This window comes from Crotalus tigris, unplaced genomic scaffold, assembly GCF_016545835.1.
Source record: "Crotalus tigris isolate CLP2741 ecotype Arizona unplaced genomic scaffold, ASM1654583v1 scf7180000023718.2468807, whole genome shotgun sequence".
NCBI lineage: Eukaryota > Metazoa > Chordata > Lepidosauria > Squamata > Viperidae > Crotalus > Crotalus tigris.
The window spans coordinates 668,932-689,279 of NW_024100137.1; the positions used below are offsets into that span (position 1 = coordinate 668,932).

At 35.2% G+C, this 20,348-nt stretch overlaps 1 protein-coding gene across 2 annotated transcripts in view; it reads left to right on the top strand.

Moving 5' to 3' along the window:
• Positions 1-7,235: 7,235 nt before the first annotated feature.
• DDAH1 (dimethylarginine dimethylaminohydrolase 1) overlaps positions 7,236-20,348 on the top strand; it is a 72,557-nt gene continuing 59,444 nt past the window's right edge. Inside the window, exon 1 of one of the 2 annotated variants that reach the window (XM_039320983.1) lies at positions 7,236-8,092. In XM_039320983.1, coding sequence (XP_039176917.1) covers positions 7,787-8,092 — 306 coding nt within the window. In that variant the 5' untranslated portion in view covers positions 7,236-7,786. Of the gene's footprint in view, positions 8,093-8,345; positions 8,484-20,348 lie in introns of those variants that run through there. The other variant, XM_039320985.1, reaches the window with a different exon arrangement.

Here is a 20,348-nt window from a genome sequence, read left to right on the forward strand (position 1 = left end):
AAAGTATGCTTTCATTTTTTTCATTTCCTAAGCAGAATTTTTGCACTTTGCAATGTCTTGGTGTTACGGATGTATGACTGCAATAAATACCTTGTGTATGTAATTGGCAAGCACAAAACATGTAGATGTTTCCAAGTCTCCAGTAGTTCAGCTTTCGGGGAAATCAGCAACTTTCTACCTTCATAAGAAAGAATTATGGGCACAGTATATGCTGACATTAAGAAAAAAGAAATTGACACCTGATTGCTTCAATTAAAAACTACTCATGTTTTTATCATTCAAAGAAAAAGAATAGGTCTATTGTAAAATATGTTAGGTAAACAATATTAGATCCGGTTACTAATTGATTTCATAATGATTTCAGGAAGTTGTCTCTCTTTGTCCTACTCTAACACTGCAGATGTAATTGCTTATACAGTTAATTGAATGGTGAGTGATTTATGCCCAAACTTTCTCAGCTTGTTCTAAATAACTTGGAGATAATGCTACTTTTGCAATATGCCTCATAGAATGAAGAAGATGGCTCTTCTTCAGACATCTTGAGCCAAAGAAAAAAGGCTGGATGAACTTACTCTATTGAAATTCTGCATAAAGAGTATGGGGCAATGGATTAAACAGAGTACTGAGGTATTGCTGCCTCAGCAAGACCAAATGACTAGTATTGCATATTGCGTTAATGGTCAAACTTCAGTCCATTTCTAAGTGGATGGATAATAAATTACAACTATGAAAACTGTCATATATGGACTACAGGGAGATCTTTTAAAAGCACAGATGTACAGGTCCTGACATTTGAGAAAGATTTCAAAGCTTGGTGCATATATTGTAATTTTACATTAAATTGTAATTAAGCCCTTAAAAGAAAAAGATCAGTGTTTTGATAAAATTCATTATACATTTACAAACTGAATTACTTATAGTATGGGGGAACTCAAAAATAATTCAAAAATAATTAATATACCTGGTCTGCTGAACTGTACATGAAAGAAATCTCATTGTCAGCTGATTTTGAATGGACACTTACAGATTAAAAGCAAGAGACAATCTCCCACAGATATTTGTACCTGTAATTGTTAAATTTCAGATGTCTAGTATTGGAGATCATCCTTTACAACCTTCAAGACAAGCTATCTCATTAAACCTCTATGAACATAAAATTGTGATCTATTTGTATCTTTCTTTATATTCATAGAAAGATTTGGATTTTGGTACTGATACGTGAAAGAAATTAGACACTTAAATATATGTTCTGTTTCACTCTTGAAGATAAAATCAGTAGATTTACAAATCCCTTTGATACTATGGAATGTTTACATACTTTGTGCTTTTCTAATGAGTAATAACTATAAGTTTGCAAGCTACTTTCGTGCTTTCTTCCCAGGGTTTGAGAAGTGAGAGGTGGATATACAGTAGCCTAAGCCAAAAAGTTGGGATAGGTACTTTTTCCATCTTACATGTTATGCTATTTTTAATCAACAATTTAATATGCTTACTACAATACAAAATGGCTGTATTGCTGAGAGAGAACTAACCTTGAAATATTTTATCTGCATGAAAATCTGATTCTTCAGATAGTTAGATTCAGTCATACTTTTGTTCCATACAGTATTAACCTTGTGAACTCTAAAGCTTCCTCCTTCCATTATGTATTCAAGATGGACAGTGATTAATATTTATATGTTACTTATATGTAAGGGTGTAGGTCTATACATATGTTATATATATTATGTTTTAAATGTGTATTATGTATGTGTACACTTTGAGAGGAAGCAATTAAATTTCATTTTTAATGTGTGCCATTGTGCCCACAGGAAAAAATGATAATAAAGGTTATCTAATCTATTGGTCCATGGCCAGGGTTTGGGAACTCCTGGTTTAATGGCAAAAAATGCCCATTCAGGAGAATGGATTTGGACTGACAAGATTTATTAGCAACTGCCATAAAAATGGTTGAAAAATCAGGTCAGGTGCCTTGACTTGGGACCACAATGATTTACAACTGGAATTCTGATCCCAATTGTGGTTGTAAGTACTAATACTACTTTTATTATAAAGTTACAGTAACAAAATCTTGCAAGTTTGGATGTTCGTCTCCCCTCCTTCCCTTTAGAATTAACTTGGGATGGTTAAACCTGAGACATTTTTTCAAATTACATTCCTACCACAGACTCAGATTTCTTTTATCTGACTATTGTCTTGGTTGCTGTTCTTTCTCCTCCTCAAGATTATTCCTACAGTCTATTACAGTCCGTGTATCAGAGTAATATGAATACTGCAATGGGAAAGAATATATTATTTTTTTGATAATAATTCTAATTATAGTGCTAATTAACTTTTATTGCTCCATTAAGAATATTTCTGAAACATTTCATAGCTGTTTCTCTAAGCTATATTCTGCAAACTATCAACATATAATCTGTCTGGAAGATTTTAACTTAATTCAAGTTTTTCAGTTAGATAGGAGTGCTTTAAAAACTGTTTTTTCTAAAACACGGAGGGCAGTAGAATTATATATACTGAAAAGTGACAATTTAATGTTATAAGGAATTAAAAAGAAAAAGGAAATCTACTATAAGCTATATATTTCAATTCTGGAATAAAGAATTAGAATATCCAGTTTTAGAGACTCAGTGGGTACAAATTTTAACAAACGTGAAATATACTTCTGTTTTAAAAATAAAATTCATTTGTCAGAAAATACTACTTGTTAATTGGATCCTCCAGGAATGTTTTAAAAAGGATGGGCATTGTTTTTTTAATGGCATAAAAATAAATACGTCTTTTAATTTAGATAATCTCATCTTGCCAACTATAGTCAGTTTTGGTTTCAAATCACTAATATATCAATACATTTTTTGAAGAAATATTATGGAGGAGGTGGAAGAGGGGAAGGATTTAGGTGTATTAAGATCAAAGACTCTAATTACATATAAAATTACATTTTAATTACATTAAAATGAAAATAAAAGCAGGATAAAAATACATTACAAGTTGGGCAAAGTCTGATTTTACAAGGAGCGTAAAAAAATTTCTCTATGCTCAAGGAGACTGAATCATATCGATAATGAAAACTGTACATTAAAAAGATTAGAATTTCCCAGTTATTTTACCAGGTAAGGAGATATAGAAGGTCCTAGGATCCTTATGGAAAATAGGAACAGAAACTACAGGTCAGTAGAACATGACCTGTAGTTTCAATACCCCTTGTCCACAGGAGCATGGTTTTAGCTGATAAAGGACTTTTTTATATGGGCTGTCCAAAACTACTCTGTGAAGAGCATTGAAGTGTGTTAAAGTTAATATTCTTTGGAATTTGGCAGTGGTTATATGACATAAGTATCTTGCCGGTTTGTACAGGATGATTTGACCGCTCAGGAAATTTTCTTAAGTAGAATAGATTGATTCTCTTGAGCTAATACAATACTGAGGTATTTGTCTGAGATGTGCAGTTTGTCATTACATGAAAAGTCTTCTTTTTAATTAAGCCTGGGGCACAGCAAAGATGATAATTTTATGTAATTGAAAGAAACTTAATCTTTTGTTTTCAAGGAATAGATGCAGAAATGGAGCTTGTAATCTATTTTTGAAAAGACATTGTATTCTAAAAATAAAATAATACAATATGCTTCTATATGGTCCAGATAAGCTTAAGAATTCAATTAGTTTTTATGGAGCTTTTTTTTGTTGTTAAGTTGTTTTTTTTTGTCATGGTCAAGTTATCTTAATCACTGTCATATAATTGGGTTTTCATTTTTCATTGTACTATATTTTTGAGATGTTATTGTTTTTTGTATCATATTATTTTAATTTTAAAAACTTGTTTGTAGCAATATAAAATGGCAAACTCTCATAACTCATAAAAAGTGCATTAAAGAAAGATTTCTTACAATAAAGGTTGAAATAATATTTTTGTTCTATCTAATATTGTTGAAATTACTGAATTGATTCAATTAAGTATGGATCCCAATTGTAAAATATAATTTAATGTTCTTTAAGGAGCTAATATTGCAATGGTAATTTATTTCTATTTCTGCAGGAAAAAATGAATCAAACCTGGGGACCATGTGACAAAAGTCACACTGTTGACCTGAATTTTTGGTGGGTGGTGGCAGCAAGGTGATTCAGCATCCTGTCAATAGGAAACTGTCCTTTTGATAGCTACAAAAGAAACACTGTAAGACTGATATTGGAGATTTCTTCTAAATCAACAGTTGAGCTAAATGTTAATTGGATCAGCTTGTCAACTGTGGCGACAACTCCATAACTTCATGAAGATACCAGAGTGTTTGTATGGAAAAGGTTTGATTCTAGAGTGGTGTAGTAGCAAGAGAATCCTCTTGGATATTCAAACAGCATCCAACAATGGGTTATTTGAATTAAAAAATGCCTTAGTTACTGAAAACATACATTTAAAATGACACATTGGTAACACTTCCTACTAAAGAAAATGGGACTTTTTGTAACAACTCTGTTCTTCTGGAACACTTATAGGATTAGAACAACTCCCAACCTTTTACAGTCCAGGAAGGCTACTAAGACCTGGTTGATTCAAGAGGTCTTCAGAAAGTAAAGTAGATGTGGGCCCCAGCAGTTTGTTGGTGTCTTGTGTATATATTGTTAAATAATTGTTATGGTTGGAGTGTACCCCATATAGAGTTTCTGCTGTTAAAGTGGCTTTTAAGGCCAGGCAGCTGAGGATGGAGGGGTGGGGGGAAGGTCAGGCAGCATCCAGTCAGGCCCATACAATTTTTATTATACATGTTTAGATACATGTTTTGGCAGAATGATTTCCTTTAAAATTTACTACATTTGAAAGGAAAGCTAAAAATGACACTATTTCAGAAACAAGAATGCACCAATAAGCATTTTTACTATCATTTCAAATGGCTATGTATTACTTAACAGAGATGTGTTATGCTCCTTTATAGAAGCTTGCCTCTGTTTCTCAGCATAGCACAAAACCTTCTCAATTTCTCTTTGTGGAGCCAAAATAAATTTAGCAGCCATACATCTTTGCAGTCAATGAAACTGAACATTATTGACCATGCTGTTGTACCTCAGAACTCATCCATAAAGAAGGAAATGAACATTCCTTTTTGGTTCTGCTTTTGACTTAGGTCAGATGACAATCCTAGTCCTGTAACTTGGGTCCACGTATATAACATGTATAAAACTCTAGTTGTCATGACCTTTAACTGGGCGAAACAGTACATCATAGGGCAGCAGTTTTTGAACCAATGTAACTCAGATGGGCTAATATACAGAATGTGTCTAAAATCTAGGACCCATTATTCCTGGGTTGTGGCTGCTTTAGTCCTACTGCCTATTGCTGCAGTCACCTTATCTTTCATTTTCAATGTTCAATGTGAAGTTTCCCAGCCAGTCTTGCAATCCCTCCCTCCCTCCTTCTCTTACCCAACTGGAAGAAATTAGCTCATCATATGGCTCTTAAAGAAGCCACAATTTTAAGGTGCATAAAGAAAAGCCTGGATATTTTTTACTGCTTTATGTGCCCCTTCTCTGGGAACAAACATATACAGTACATGTATTTATATCCCACCTTGTTCATGAACTCAAGGCACATACTTAGTGTTCCATCCCCCTATATATCTTCAAAACAATCCTGTGAGGTAGGGTGGGCTGAAAGTCACCAAGCAAACAGCTGTTGCTGCAATTGGAGTAGAAACTGGACAGTGTCAATCAAATATATCAGCCAGTATACCTTAGTTTTTGCCCATTCTGCTTCAGTTTCCAGCTGTTTCCTACTCCAAAATTGAGTGTGGACTGCCCCTTCCTTTGGCCATCAAAGATCAGCTAGATTGGACTTGCCTTAGCCCTCAGAAAGTTATGTGATCCTATTTTTAAACTTTCTTTGACAGCTTCCTACAATTCAGTGGAGAAATTGGCATTTGTGTATTGAGAATGGCAATGTACAGCCATTCTCAATGTTTTTCAAAAAAATATTGTCAGCATAATTATGCCATGTGGAAAGAGAGGGGGAAGTTATGGTCAAGACAGAACACCATGTTAGGATGAGTGAGAGAGAACTCATAAACAAAGGGTTAAATAGATCTAACAAGACAACCTGTGATCCACTGGGTCATCCTTTCAAAGCTATTTCCTTAAATAAACAGAATCCAAAACTATAGCAATATGCCTGTGGTCATTCAGTTTCTCAGTTTAGATAGGGAAAGACTTCTGAAAGGATGACTCAATGGGCCACAGGTTGCTAATTAGATCTCATCTTGCGATGCATGTTCCTCCTTAGTCTTTTGTTGTGGAGATCAGAATCATGGCTTTTCATTCATTTTACATTTCTCATAAACAAGGAATGGCCAATCTTTTGATGGGAGAATTAACATGGGGGGAAGGGTTGAAGTTCATGGTTCAAGTGGTAGCAAAAAGTCTGCAGAGCTGCCTCTTAAGGGGTGAGACCTGAATTTACTCCCCTTCTTTCTTGTGACAGGATTATTTAAACCATTTTTAAAATTTATTTTAGGGTTGCACATCACTTTTTATGTGTGTCCTGCCATTGCTGAGGAATATACTATATGAAAAAATTCTTATAAGTTAAACTTAGTTGTTCTTTTGTCCAAATGTCCCCATAAAATATGGGCAGTAAAAAATAACCTAGCCCAGTGATGGCAAACCTTTTAGAGACCAAGTGCCCAAACTGCAACCCAAAACCCACTTATTTATCGCAAAATGCCAACACGGCAATTTAACTTGAATACTAAGGTGTTAGGATTAGGCTAGCCACTTTGTTTTCCAGTGAATGGAAGAAGGAAAGTGCAAAATTCTAGTCTAGTTTTCTCCAGTACACATTGATCTAGAAGACAACATGTTCTATATTCACTTCCAGAAAACTATAGAATAAAAAGCCCTCTCTGTAATGGCAATTTTCAGCTGTCAAAATTTAAATAAAACATCCAGAATTTCCAAACCCAGATTAAGGTTGAAATTTTACATGTAATAATTTGGAAATTGAACTATGGAACTTAACAGGTTGTATATGTGAGTATACTATATGTACGTATATCCAAATGTAGCAGATGTTAAATTATTTTTATTCTTCACAAGTTTTTAAGACAATCTGGACACATTCGGTTCACTTTCAGAAGGGTTCCCTCCCCCCCTCCAATTAAAAAGCCCCACAAAGCACAATCTGTAAAGTGTGATTATCAGAAGGCCAAGTGTGATGTTTGTACACCCCCTCTCCTTCAAATTATCTTCAATAGTAGGCAGGGGGAGGAGAGTACGCAATCTCTTTTTAGCCTAAACTGTTACTCTGATGAAGAACTTAACATGTTTTTGAAAGCTGTACTTCTTCTACATCCATCTTGGTTGGTGAGCCCGCACCGCATCTGCCCGATGTGCAGATGGCCAGTGAACAGGAATGCAATTAAACATCAGCCAGTTTCTCCAAAGCTATAAATCGGTGCGAGGTAATTTTGACCAGTTTGAACCAATCAGGTATCCCAAGCCAAATAACCGGCCAATGGACGCTTCTATGAACACGGAGCATGATGTAGGTACTATAGCAAGGCGTGGCCAATCCACAGCCGCTCCGGCTCCTAAGCGCTTTCGCGACCACCTCCTCTAGCCGGGGAGGGAAGGAGGCCATTTCAGCTGGCTCGGGGAGGAGAGGGGGACGCTTGGCAGCAGCTGCGCTTCTTACGGTGGTGCCGGGGCAGCGCGCGCGGAGCCAGACACGCAGGCGCGGGCTGTGGTTTTACTCCCGGCTCGGCTTCTGTTTTCCCCTCCCGGCTTTAATCCCGGCGTGAACATGGCAGGGCTGAGCGGCGGCCCCTTCGGTTTCGGGCGGTGCAGTCACGCCGTGGTGCGGGCGCTGCCGGAGTCGCTGTGCCTGCAGGCGCTGAGGCAGGAGAAGGCGAAAGAGGTGGACTTGGCGCGCGCCGAGCGGGAGCATCAGCTCTACGTCGGGGTGCTCAAGAACAAGCTGGGGCTGCAGGTGTTGGAGCTGCCCGCCGACGAGAGCTTGCCCGACTGTGTCTTTGTGGAAGATGTGGTCGTGGTGTGCGAAGAGACCGCTCTGCTCACGCGCCCGGGGGCGCCCAGCAGGAGGAAAGAGGTAACGCTGGGCAGGCGGCGGGGAGCCTGTGTGTGTGTGTGTGAAACGGACCGGGTGGGCTCCTCTGAGGTTGGTTGGCGGCAGGAGGAGGAGGAGGGGGGTCCTCCCTTCTGCCTCCCTCTCTCCCTTCCTCCCGCAGTTCGGGAAGGTGTTCCGAGCAACTTCCCGCCGAATAGACGGGAATAAGGGCGGGAGGGCGCGCGGGGGGGGGGTAGGGTGGGGTGGAGGTTGGGTGGGAATCCGCCGCGGTTAGCAGCACCTCCGGCCGCCTCTCGGAATGGGTCGGGGACCTGGCAGAGCGAGCGGGCTCCCGCCAGCTCCGTTTCCTCCACTGACAGGGACGGTTTGAGCGACCGGAAGGTTGGGAACCTGAGAAAAAACGCAGGCGAAGGTAGGGGGACTGAAAGGGCGGCTCGCTCCACGTTATAAGGGGTGGGAAGGAAACCGTGGAGGCCACTCTCTGTGGAAAGCCCGACTTCGCTCCCCCCCCCGGGTTGGCTGTGGAGTGCGGTACTGTAAGGCGTGGCCGCTGTGCTAGAAGGCGGTGGAAGGATGCGCGAGGAGAGAGTGGGCGGAAGAGGTGATGGGAAGCGAAGATGCTCAGAGGAAATGCCTTGTACAGCCGCCCCGTTAAAACCAGCTTTCATCAAGTTAGCGCGCTCTGGGCAAATTGGGATGCCCAGAAAAAAGTCTGTCTGCATTAGCCTTTTTCTTACCTGAACCAGATTTCAACCTTGAAGAGAATGCTGATCCCTAGATGAATTGTGTCTGCTTTAGAAATGTTTAATCTAGTCGGTCTAACTCATCTCTTGTTTACATCCTCCCTCCCGCCCTCCCTATTATCTTTATTATTTTGCAGACTCAGTTATGCTTTTAGGAGAAACTTGATTCAAATCAAGTACATTCTTTTTTTTCTTTTAGAGAAGACGGATCATACATTATTATAAACACTGGGAATTTTTACAGGGGTAGTAAGTAAATATGCTTAACAAACACAATGAGAAAACTAGGCGTGGATGTTGCTGAGATCATATTTCAGATTCTGAGTATGCCCTTTAAAATACAAGTCTATGTGTCTCTGAAAGAATAATAATGGATATTACACAGGTATAGTCTTAATGAAGGAACAAATTAGGATTTTGTTAATCAATTTATAGCATATTAAGCTGTTTTAATATTACTACAAATAAAGAGACATTGGTCAAATTAACACACAAAGCTCATAAGTTATGCTCAAAGAGTTATTCTAAGGTAAGTATTTGTCAAATTGCAAACTTAACATGTAAGCCCTGCAGAGTTTTGAAATCTTTTGTATATCTTTTTATTATAACAGAAATTGATTTAACCCATCATGATCAAGATGTATATATGCCATATGTGAATACTAATAATGGTTGAATTACTTAATTGAATTATAATTAGCTATGCATAGTGGATATCCTTGCTCTACTATATATACAGGAGGTTCTTTTATTTCTTATTTCATTGATTATCTAACATAAATTCAGACTTCTATTTATTTTTGTAAGCAAAAAGATACATGGTGAGAATTCTCCAGTATTTTCATATGTATTTTCCTTTATTTCTGTTTGTGGTACAGTGAAGTGGGCAATAACCTGAATATTCAGTCTTTATGTATGTTTCAGTACATGTTTCAAAATCTACTTTTGCAATCAATTTTGTTAATATTAAATCATTTTATGTTTGAATATGTCTCATTTTGTTTCACCTTCTTCAGCTTCCTGATATACTCAATGGATTATATAACGGCTTTTAAGACAGAAATGGTCATGTCCGAACCCATTCTGTAATTGGTTGAGACATACATCGATAAGTTCAGTGAACTGGAAAATGAAATAAAAGCAGTCAGCACAGATTAATATTTAACTAAAAACAAGTTGTCTAATAATTCAACAGCAAAATAAGTGAAATACAGTTTATGAATTAGCTAATCTTCTATTTGTGTTCACTATCTGCTGAAATAACATAATTGTATTAATCAGAACATATACAAATGTCATTCTACAAATTTCAAGTATAAGCCTAATAACTAGTAAACATTTTATGCTTGTTGCATAATTGAATATATCAAGATTTTTTTCAAATGCCTAAAGAATGTAGATAAACATTTAACAAACAGGTATAAATGACTACTGTAATTTATTTCTAGTAATCTACATGTTCAGATCATGCTGGGTTTTGCTGAAACTAAAGATCTTTCACTAAATCTGCTGGGCATTAACTTATACCTGATTTTTCATCTGTTACTTGAATTTTTCAATTTGCCCTTCTAGATGGTGAGGCAGAGAAACAGATGGTCAGTAATTAACATAAATTACCTAGTTAAAGTGTGCAAGACAGAATTATTGGAGTGGGTTTTTTTAAAGACTAACTTTCGGTAATGCATTAATGGAATAGTAGTGTTGACTAAGTGTTCATTGAAAGAAAGAGATGGACTTGGATCTAAAAGGCCTTTACCCCAATTCCTGTTAAGATTTGTTTTAAACCAAGGAAATGTGGCAAAACCATTGTTTCCATTTTGCTTTCTTGTCTGTAGAATGCAATAGTAACAATTTGCTCTATAAATGGAGGGTATGTTGGTTTTCAATTGGTGCTTGTACCACAACGGAACTTAGACAAAAGCTAAGAAGATACATGTAATGCAATATTGACAACTTTGTCATATATTGAAAAAGAAAGGAAAATACCAATTTCTTTTGCTAAGGCTATTCAAACAATTTATTGTAACGTGGTATTAAGCATAGTGATTCAGATGCAACCAGATTGCATATAGTTGACACTGAAACCTACTTTGGAAAGATTTAGAATAGTATGTGTAGAGAATATAGGATTGGTAATTTGATTTTTTTTTCTAATTCAGCTCAGAAATTCATTTGGATGGAGAAGTAGCTGCACTCCATCGTTACAAAGATAAAATGTAATCTTAGTATTAGGAGTGAATACTTTTAAGAGGAAGAGTGGAATATAAATATTATAAGTAAAATACTTGAATATCATGTATTGAAGGGAATCTGGGTCCACCAGAAACATTAATCTGATATGTATTTATATTTATATTGATTTTCATAAAAATACAGGTTTAAAAGATAAATCAACAGGGAAAATATTTAGCAAAATGTTCAAGAAATAAAAAAGGTAGAAGTGTAGAAAAGAAACAAACAAATATGAAAGATAGAAAAAGATGACTTCAGACTTTTTTGGGTACAGATATGAATAAAGAAAATACATCTGAAATTTACAATTATCTACATTATATAATTCTATCATTAAATCCCAAAATCAACTTTTCATTTCTTTCAGTTTCTTACAAAAAATCCCAAAGTGGTTTCCAAATAGAAATAAAATTAGACAAAAGCTTTTTCTTTCATCAAGACTGACAATTTTTCTACCAATTCCATCAGCTTCTCCATCTTCTTCCCTTATAAAAAAGGGTAAAGGCTTCTCCTGTCCAGTTGCGTCCAACTCTAGGGGGCGGTGCTCATCTCCATTTCTTAACCAAGAGAACGAGCATTGTCCAAAGCCATGGTCATGTGGTAAACATGAGTATACGCCGAGACGCACAGAACTCTTGTTACCTTCCCACTGAAATGATACCTTGCTACTGTTGTCATGTATGAAAACAAAGTTCCATAAGATTCCATTTGCTTATCCATTAGACCCCAAATGAAAGTCTCTGATTTTAAAAATTCATTTTAAAATCTGAAAGTCCACCAGGGATGAAAAAAAGTACCCTCAGTTTGATTACATTTCTAACACATATTTGAAATTGCTTTATATATCTTTGATATATCTGTCCAGTGTCATGTACCAGGAGTACATTATTTTATAAAAATTGAGTTTAAGATTATAATTCATTGTAAATTTCAACCCTTCCCCCCCATACACATAATCTCCCATCGGTCCAAGTCTACACTGTATCCTAAAATTATTTGCCCATTTTATTATATATGATTATATATATGATTATGTGATCATGATTTATCACTTGTTGCTTGTATGTACACAGCTTATTCACCGGAGACAAATTCCTTGTGTGTACAATCACACTTGGCCAATAAATAATTCTATACAATCTATAATTTGTTCATCTATTTCCATCTTCAATAAGAGTTTATACATCTTAGCAATAATATATATTTGTACAAGGTTTCACATGAAATTTAGTCTTAGATTTTCAAATTCATAATTCTTCTTATTCAACCTGAATCCATTAGCTGAATATTAGAAACTCAGTACCATATAAAACTTTCTAATTCCACGTTTTCTCTTGTTTATAATTTTTCCTTGGAAAAAATTCAGCAAATCAGCACAGGTTAAACATTTTTGTTTAACTATCATTTCCCTTCTAAAAAAGACTTCTTGGGGTACCAAACATAAAAGGACTTTAGGAGATACTTTTGCTTATTCCAAATTTTCAGTGTGTATGTCTAATAAAATGGTTTTTAAAATTTACGTTAGCTTTAACTGTACCACAAATAACTCGGCCAACCATATTTTGAATCCTGCCTTTCTAATTCCAATAACCTTATATTTTCTATCTCATTTTTTTGTTTTATTCAAAACATAAAAATACAAACTCAAAGCTACACCAAAAAAGTGCATAGACAAAACAAAGCAGACATATGCATACTGTAAATCGTCCCCCCAGTTGAATACTGATAAATATATTTCAAAGATAATAACTCCTCACCCCTTGCAAAGCAGGCACACAATTTATAAACTTCTACAACGCTATTTACCCAAACTACATAGTTTGACATCTATCAAATATATGAAAAGATAGTTAACAAGTAAAACACAAGAAATTAAACTTCTAAACTCTCTGTTAACAATCTATTTTATTTCATTCGCAGAAAGTCCACAATAGCTTCTGATCTACCATATAAGTCATAGCAATCATTGTCTTGCTCCATCCAGGATCAAACATCCTCAAATGATTCTTAATAAGGCTTTTCCTTAAGATATTAAATGGGATCTTTTCTAACAATTGGATTGTATTCCTTAAAGTTTTTAAGTCTCTGTCGTGTATATCTCCACAGCATTTGTTGCACAAAGAAGTCTATTAATTGTAAGATAACATTTCTTAACATTCGTTTTCCGATTGGGCATAATAATTCCATTCCCCAATCTTCTTTAATCTTCTAGGAAAAATCAAGTTCACCACTGGTCAGTTCTGTCAATTTTTAATCTTTAGAATCCATACCTTTCTCCTCTAACCAACTTATATTTTCCCAGTCAGCTTCATCTTTCAGGGCTGTCAGCAGTGAGTTGCATTCCAATCCATTTGGTTGTAAATTTTGTTGCAATGCTGTTACTTGTTATTTCTAAGATCATTGTTACTTTATCAAGCTTTTTATCCAAACTTTCAAGCTGAACTTGTAAATTGGAAAATATTCTTTTTGCACAGCTTTCCCAATAAACTTTGTCTTGGTATATTGTTTGCATTTTGATTATATTTTAATTATAACCCAAAATACTTCAGTAGTAAAACTTTTAGAGTTAGAACTTTTACAGCCTGTTGTAACAAACTCTCAAAGACAGGAAAAGCACCATAACAAATTAAACTAAAAAAGGGGAGAAAAGCTTTTAAGAGAAAAAGAGAGATTTTTTTAATCAGAAATTAAGAAAAATTAAGACCAGAGTTTTCTTAATAAATTTATAAAATACAAAATCCCTGTAGTGAAAGTATGATAGTAATGTAAATCAAAACAGATCCCTTTCACTACATAGAATTCCTGTGGCTTCCATACAGAAAAGACAGAGTTGGTTTATGGCAGCTAATAAAACAATAAAAAGCATAAAAATAAGACACTTTAAGGTCCAGCAGGAGGTTAAATTAAGTCAGCATTCAACCAGTAGATTAAGGTTTAAAAGTGAAAACCAAAAGAAAAAAAAATCAAAAAGTGTAGTTCATACTCCAGAGTTCTTAAAAAGCAGACAGTGGAAAGAAAAAGATGGGAGATCACTCCCACTTAGAATTATTATCTTTTAGTTCCTCTTCTCAATTAGCTCATTAACCATATATTTCTTAATGTCACTCATTTTCATGCAGATTAAAGAAGATGCAAAGTACAATTTTAAATCTGATAATCATAACCTCCTTGTTTTCTTTATCATCCTACAGCAGTTTGTGTTTAATTATTGTCTCTTGCTTTGCAAAACAAAATTAGAAATATCTTTTTGCCATTGTTTAATAATACAGTCGTCAATATAGATATTGTCTGAAATAGAAATAACATTCTAGATAAAACATTCATTTTAATCACAGAAATTCTTCCCAATGAAGACAATTTCCATTTTTTCTCATCTCAGCATATCTTTTTAAACTTCATTGCATACAATAACATTGTTATTTTGAAACAACAAGCAGTTCTTGGGGGTCATATTAACAAATACAAACACAAAACTCTTTCAAAATAACTATATGCCTCTCTGAAATGATATTAAAAAGAACTTATTAAGATGCATTTATCACTACTGGATAGAATTTCTGTAATTAAGATGTTGTGAGCTTAAATGGACTCCAGAAGATGATATTGGACAAGAAGGCCTGGATGAATGTTGTCCATGGGGTCGCGATGGATCGGACACGACTTCACAACTAACAACAAAAAACAAAGATGCTTTTTTTTGTTTCAGACATTACCAATACTGGCAACTGATACTCCTTTTAAACAATGGCAGATGGATATCTCTAAGTTTATATGGCAAGGGAAAAAAACCAAAAATTAGATATAAACTATTGCAAGAGGTTAAGGAAAGAAGGGGTTTGGGTTTACCTAATTTGAAACTGTATTTCAATGCTCGTTGTTTGATCTGAGTAAAAGAGTGGGTGAACTTCCAGAATACTTGATTTAGAGCAGGGGTGTCAAACTGCTGGCCCGCAGGCTGGTTTCATCATACTGAATCCGCGTCCGCCCCATCGCCGGCAATACAAAAAGAGTTGCGATACGTCATAACACGTCACGTGACATGGCGAGTTTGACACCCGTGATTTAGAAGGTCATGAATTAAGATTTGGATGGCATGGTTATGGTATGACAAGATAAAATAAATATTGATTTTAACAACCACTTTGTTAGACATGTCGTTCTAAGAGTTTGGAATAATATATAAAACAAGGTTTTATATGAAAATGCCTCTTTGGGTGTCCCCTCAGGAAGCTTTTTTCAGAAAGAAATGGTGGTGAAGTCAGCAAAATTAAAATCTTTTAATTTTGCTGATCCTATCCTCAAGTCCAAGAAAGAGCTAGAATCAGAAGGACGCGTATGCCATTGGTTTACATATTTACAATTGAAAGATTTAAATTAGACAAAAAGAATTATGGTTTGCCTTTGTTAAAAATGAATTAGAAATCCTAATGTGTGCTAGTGATGAACATATTATTGCTGAGGTCTATAAAACATTATTGAATTTGAATTTGGAAAGTGAATATGTAAGCCTTGTATGATTCAGTGGATATAATGTAAAGCTTGAACAATGGGAGAATATGTGGACAAAATTTACACTAAATTACAATTTAAATTACAATTTAAAAGAAAAATTTTATAAGATGATGTATCATAGGTATTTAAGACCAGATAAGTTATCAAGAATGTATAAAGCTATTTGAAATGAATATTGGAAATGCAAATGTAAAGAAGGAACTTTTTATCATTTATGGTGGACATGAGATAAAGCAAAGAAATATTGGAGTAGGATTCATATTCTAATACAGAAGATTCTTAAAGTGAATATAAAGATGAAACCAGAAACTTTTCCTTTGGGTTTAATGGAAAAAGACATGGGGAAAAAAATTGGAACTTTGATGTTATATATGTTGACAGCAGCAAGATAACTATGCACAAAAATGGAAGGACACTTTGATCCCCACAATGGATGAATGGCTGCAAAGGTAGATGGAGTTGCAGAGATGGCTAAATTGACTACCTTGATAAAAGAAAAAAACACAATTACTTTTGTTTCTACTTAGAAACCACTTCTGGACTTTGTGCTTGAAGTGGAAAAAAAATGAAACTTTGATTTTGGGTTTTACCGATTATACAGATTTGTTGTTATAGAAATGGCTTAGTTTATACTATTTTGTAAAAGTAAAAAGTTGAGGTTTGATGTTACTATCTTATTCTGTTGCACCAAAGGGCATCAGAAGTCAACGCCTTTTCTTTCTTTTTTCCCTTTTTTCTACACTTTTCCCTTTCCTTTTCTCCCTTCTATTTTTCCTATTACTTATTTTTGTGTTTTTGTATTTTATATTATAGAGTAATAAATATATATATGAAAAAGAAATAACATGCAGTTCATATTAGTCAAAGTAACACCCAAATATTTAATCTTTGTTTAGGTTTAAAACCAGATTTCTTCATCAGTTATCTTGATCTTGTGTACTCATATTGTTAACCAACATCTTTGTTTACTGTTTATTAATCTTAAATCCACAACACACCAAAATCTTTCAACTGTTTTCCTGAAAAACTCAATACCTTTCAAAGGGTCCTATAAGATCAAAATCAGATCGTCAAGAAAACCCTCAATTTAAAAGTCTCATTTTTAATTTTTAGGCTCCTTATCTTCTCAGAGAAAATTTAATCTCTGTAAAAGTTCTAGGAAAGTTAGAAACTGAATAAATCAGATCATTTATCTGTTAAGCTTTTTGGATGCCAAGATGTGTAAGCATGCATGAAATTGTATGATAAATATCTATTTATCTGAAGCTGAAATAAACCAGCTTTCTTCAGTTTAATATTAGCAAAACAATGACAGTAATTGATCACTCAGCTGTAAAAAATAAGTATCCAACTATGCTTATATTCCCTAATTATATGTATATTTGAAGAAACTAGGGATATAATTCACTTGAGCAATGGAAATGAAAATTAAAGTAGCCTTAGGGGGAAAATATTACATCAAGTAATGGAAACAAAAAGGGTATACTATTTAGACTTTACATGTGATAATCTGCTTCTGGGCAATGTAAATTAAAGGGTTGGATCATATATTTAAAATACTGTTTTATATTAAACTTATTTCTTTGCACTTGTTGACATTGATCAAAAGGCTGTACATAAATATTTAAAATAAATCAGTAATGAGGAATAATTATTAAGTTATATCAGATAATTGTTTTATTAGGTTTAAAGCAATGAACTCAAATTCAGACTAGTTTTATGTATCTCTGATTATCATATCGTCAGATTCAGTAAGTGATCTATTCATTTTAAACACATTTCAATCTTTTTAAGAGATTTGTAAACTCGGTGAATTGTATTATCACTCTTAGGGTATGTATAAGGGCACTGTAAATTCAATATCACATAAGTCCAATATCACATAAGTCCAATAATTATGAGGAATAAATTATTGGCATTATTTATATGTATGTCAGCCTTGCAAGATAGACAGGAAATATGACCAGATTAGCTAATTCTACTTTATTGTACTTTATATTAAGTGCATCTTTCAAGTCTGAAAATAATTCTCTCTCACCCCTGCTTTACAGCCCAAGGATGTCTTGCCTTACCCGCATCCTTGTTGCAGGCTAAGCTGTGTTTTATCTGATGATTTCTTTGGCTGGGTCTTATTGCGCCTTCTCCCAAGGTCATTCCAACTTGATATTACAAAGTAATACTAGCTTTCCCTCCCATAGGTATAGGTTTCCCCTGTCCAGGAGTGCCTAACCTAGGGGGTGGTGCTCATCTCCATTTACTAGCTGAGGGAGCCAGCCTTGTCCAAAGATGCTTCCATGGTTGTATAGCCGGCATGACTGTAAGCTGAGGCACACAGAATGTCCTTACCTTCCCACAGAAGTGGTAACTATTTGCACTTGCATGCTTTCAAATTGCTAAGTTGGCAGAAACTGGGGCAGGAATGGGAGCTCAACCCAACATATGGTACTTGGGTCTTGAACTGCCAGTCTTCCAGGTGTCTTAACCGCTAGGCTACTGTCCCATAATTATCTGTGACTGAGAGAAAAGAGGGGTCATCATTCATTCCCTGCAAAAAATAGAGGACAAGTAGTTAGGAAATGATGGTAGTAATGGTAATGGAAATAGGTATACTTATCATTGGTTGTTAGAACTGAAGAAGCTTCTTGGATGAGAAGTGAAATGTTTTCAAAGAAAAAAACCAAGAAAGTCCAGTTGCCTTTTGGAAAAGCACTTTTGGGACACAGATTAGCCTTTTAATGTACACCTTTATAAAACATTAAAAGTGCCTGCTATCTGTACTTCTATGTAGGGATGTGGGGTTTTTTGCCCCTCTACTTATTTATTTAAACAATTTATTTATTTACCCAATTTAAAGATTTTGGGCAGTCTACAAGAACTAGACAATAACAATTAAATCAATCCATGACATATACAGGGCCTTCTTCCTTCAACTTAATAACATAAAAACAATAACACAGTGAACCAGCAAAGCTGGCTTAACTTCCCAGCACAAACGTTTAGGGCAGGGGTCTTCAAACCTGGCCCTCTTATGACTTGTGGACTTCAACTCCCAGAACTCCTCAGCCAGCGTGCCTGGCTGAGGAAGTCTGGGAGTTGAAGTCCACAAGTCATAAAAGGATCAAGTTTGAAGACCCTTGGTTTAGGGGAAGAGCCAGTTCTTTATTGCCTTGCAAAAGATAGCAGGGTTATCTTAGCCTGGGATATTGGGATATATGAAATGCCACTTGAATGACTTCATTATATTCCCTGAAAGCTCCGTGTTAATTAACAGTAAAAGTTGTTTATAAGAAAAACTAATGAAAGTGTTGACTATGTGCTATTTCATTATGTCTTTAATGAAAATAATGGACTTTTAAAGTATTACACTAGCACTAGAATATATTTCATGACATTGCTGATTTAAAATACGTTTTCTGTGTTTTGTGCATTTCGTTGGAGAGTTAGAAATTGGATTGGAAAGAAGAGATGCAAAATAAGGTTGAGGGTTATTGTTTTACTGTTGAATAGTTTTGCTTTTTTGTTTGAAATCTGAAACAAAGTAATGTTTTCTCTTTCTCTCTCCGTTCCTCACTCTTTCCTTTCGGTGGCCAAATAAAAATTACTTTCACAAAAATTGTGTGCACGTTGCCACAGCAATAGGTCTTCTTAAATTCTTTTTTTCTGTGTATGAAATAATTTTATCTTTAAAGAGTGTGATAAGCTTCCAGAGGTGAGGGGACCAATCAAGAAACTATATTCAGTCCCCATGAAATTTTACCTTCAGGCTGTATTGTAGTCTATTAGGTTATTGTTATTACCGATTGATTTAATTGTGCCTGTGAACTTGTATTGTTACTCTGTTAGCTCAACAGGCCAGTATACATTGTCATTTTGCAGATTTAGTGGTGTTCTTCCAGAAATTTCAATAAAGCAAGTAGCAAGAAAAACAAAAAAACAAAAATCTACTCCTGACTCTAGTTTTATTTGTTGGATGAGTAGAGAAGACACAACTATTATAACAATGGTGGAATTGGGTAAAAAAAAAAAAGTGGGTCTTGCCTTATGTTTGAACAGGAAGGAAAGGCAATAAAACAAATGAAAAGAATAATAATAACTGGTCATTGGCAAAGTGAGAAAGAACTCAGCACGGTAGCTGTTTTTATTGGAATAATTAATGCTGATTTGAAACCATCAGAAATGCAGTTAAAAATAAACATGGGAAAAGACATTCCTATTGGAATGATTTCTTTAACTCCAGCACTACAACAATCAGCAACCTGTAGTAAGCAGATGTGCTTACACTTTGGGTTTATAATTGACTGAACAAGTTGCTACTCCATCTACATCGCAGAAGCTGAATTACATCTGATGGATGCTGGTTTTCTTATTATAGGTTATTATTGGAACCCTAGCCTACACCTATAGCACCTGTTGCTGGCATGAATGAGATATCCGAGTTTTGTGGTGGTTTTATAGCTGCTTTTGATTCACTATTACATGCTAAATATCCTAGATTCAAGGATATTTTGGGTGGAAACTCCAAGATGTACCATACCAAAATTCATACAAAGGGTTATGACTTTACAACTGACTTGTTTCTGGAGTAGGTTCTGCACTGATGCTTTGGCAGAGAACTATGGACCAAATGCTGTAAAATTGTCCGTGCACCCAGTACTGAGCTATTAAAAGATGCCGGAGTTGATTTTATTGCTACATTTGTCGATGAGGAAGACAATTCTATTTGAAGTTAGAAAAAGCCTTTAAAATAATAATTAAAACTTAAAGTACAGGTAGCCTTCAACTTATAACCA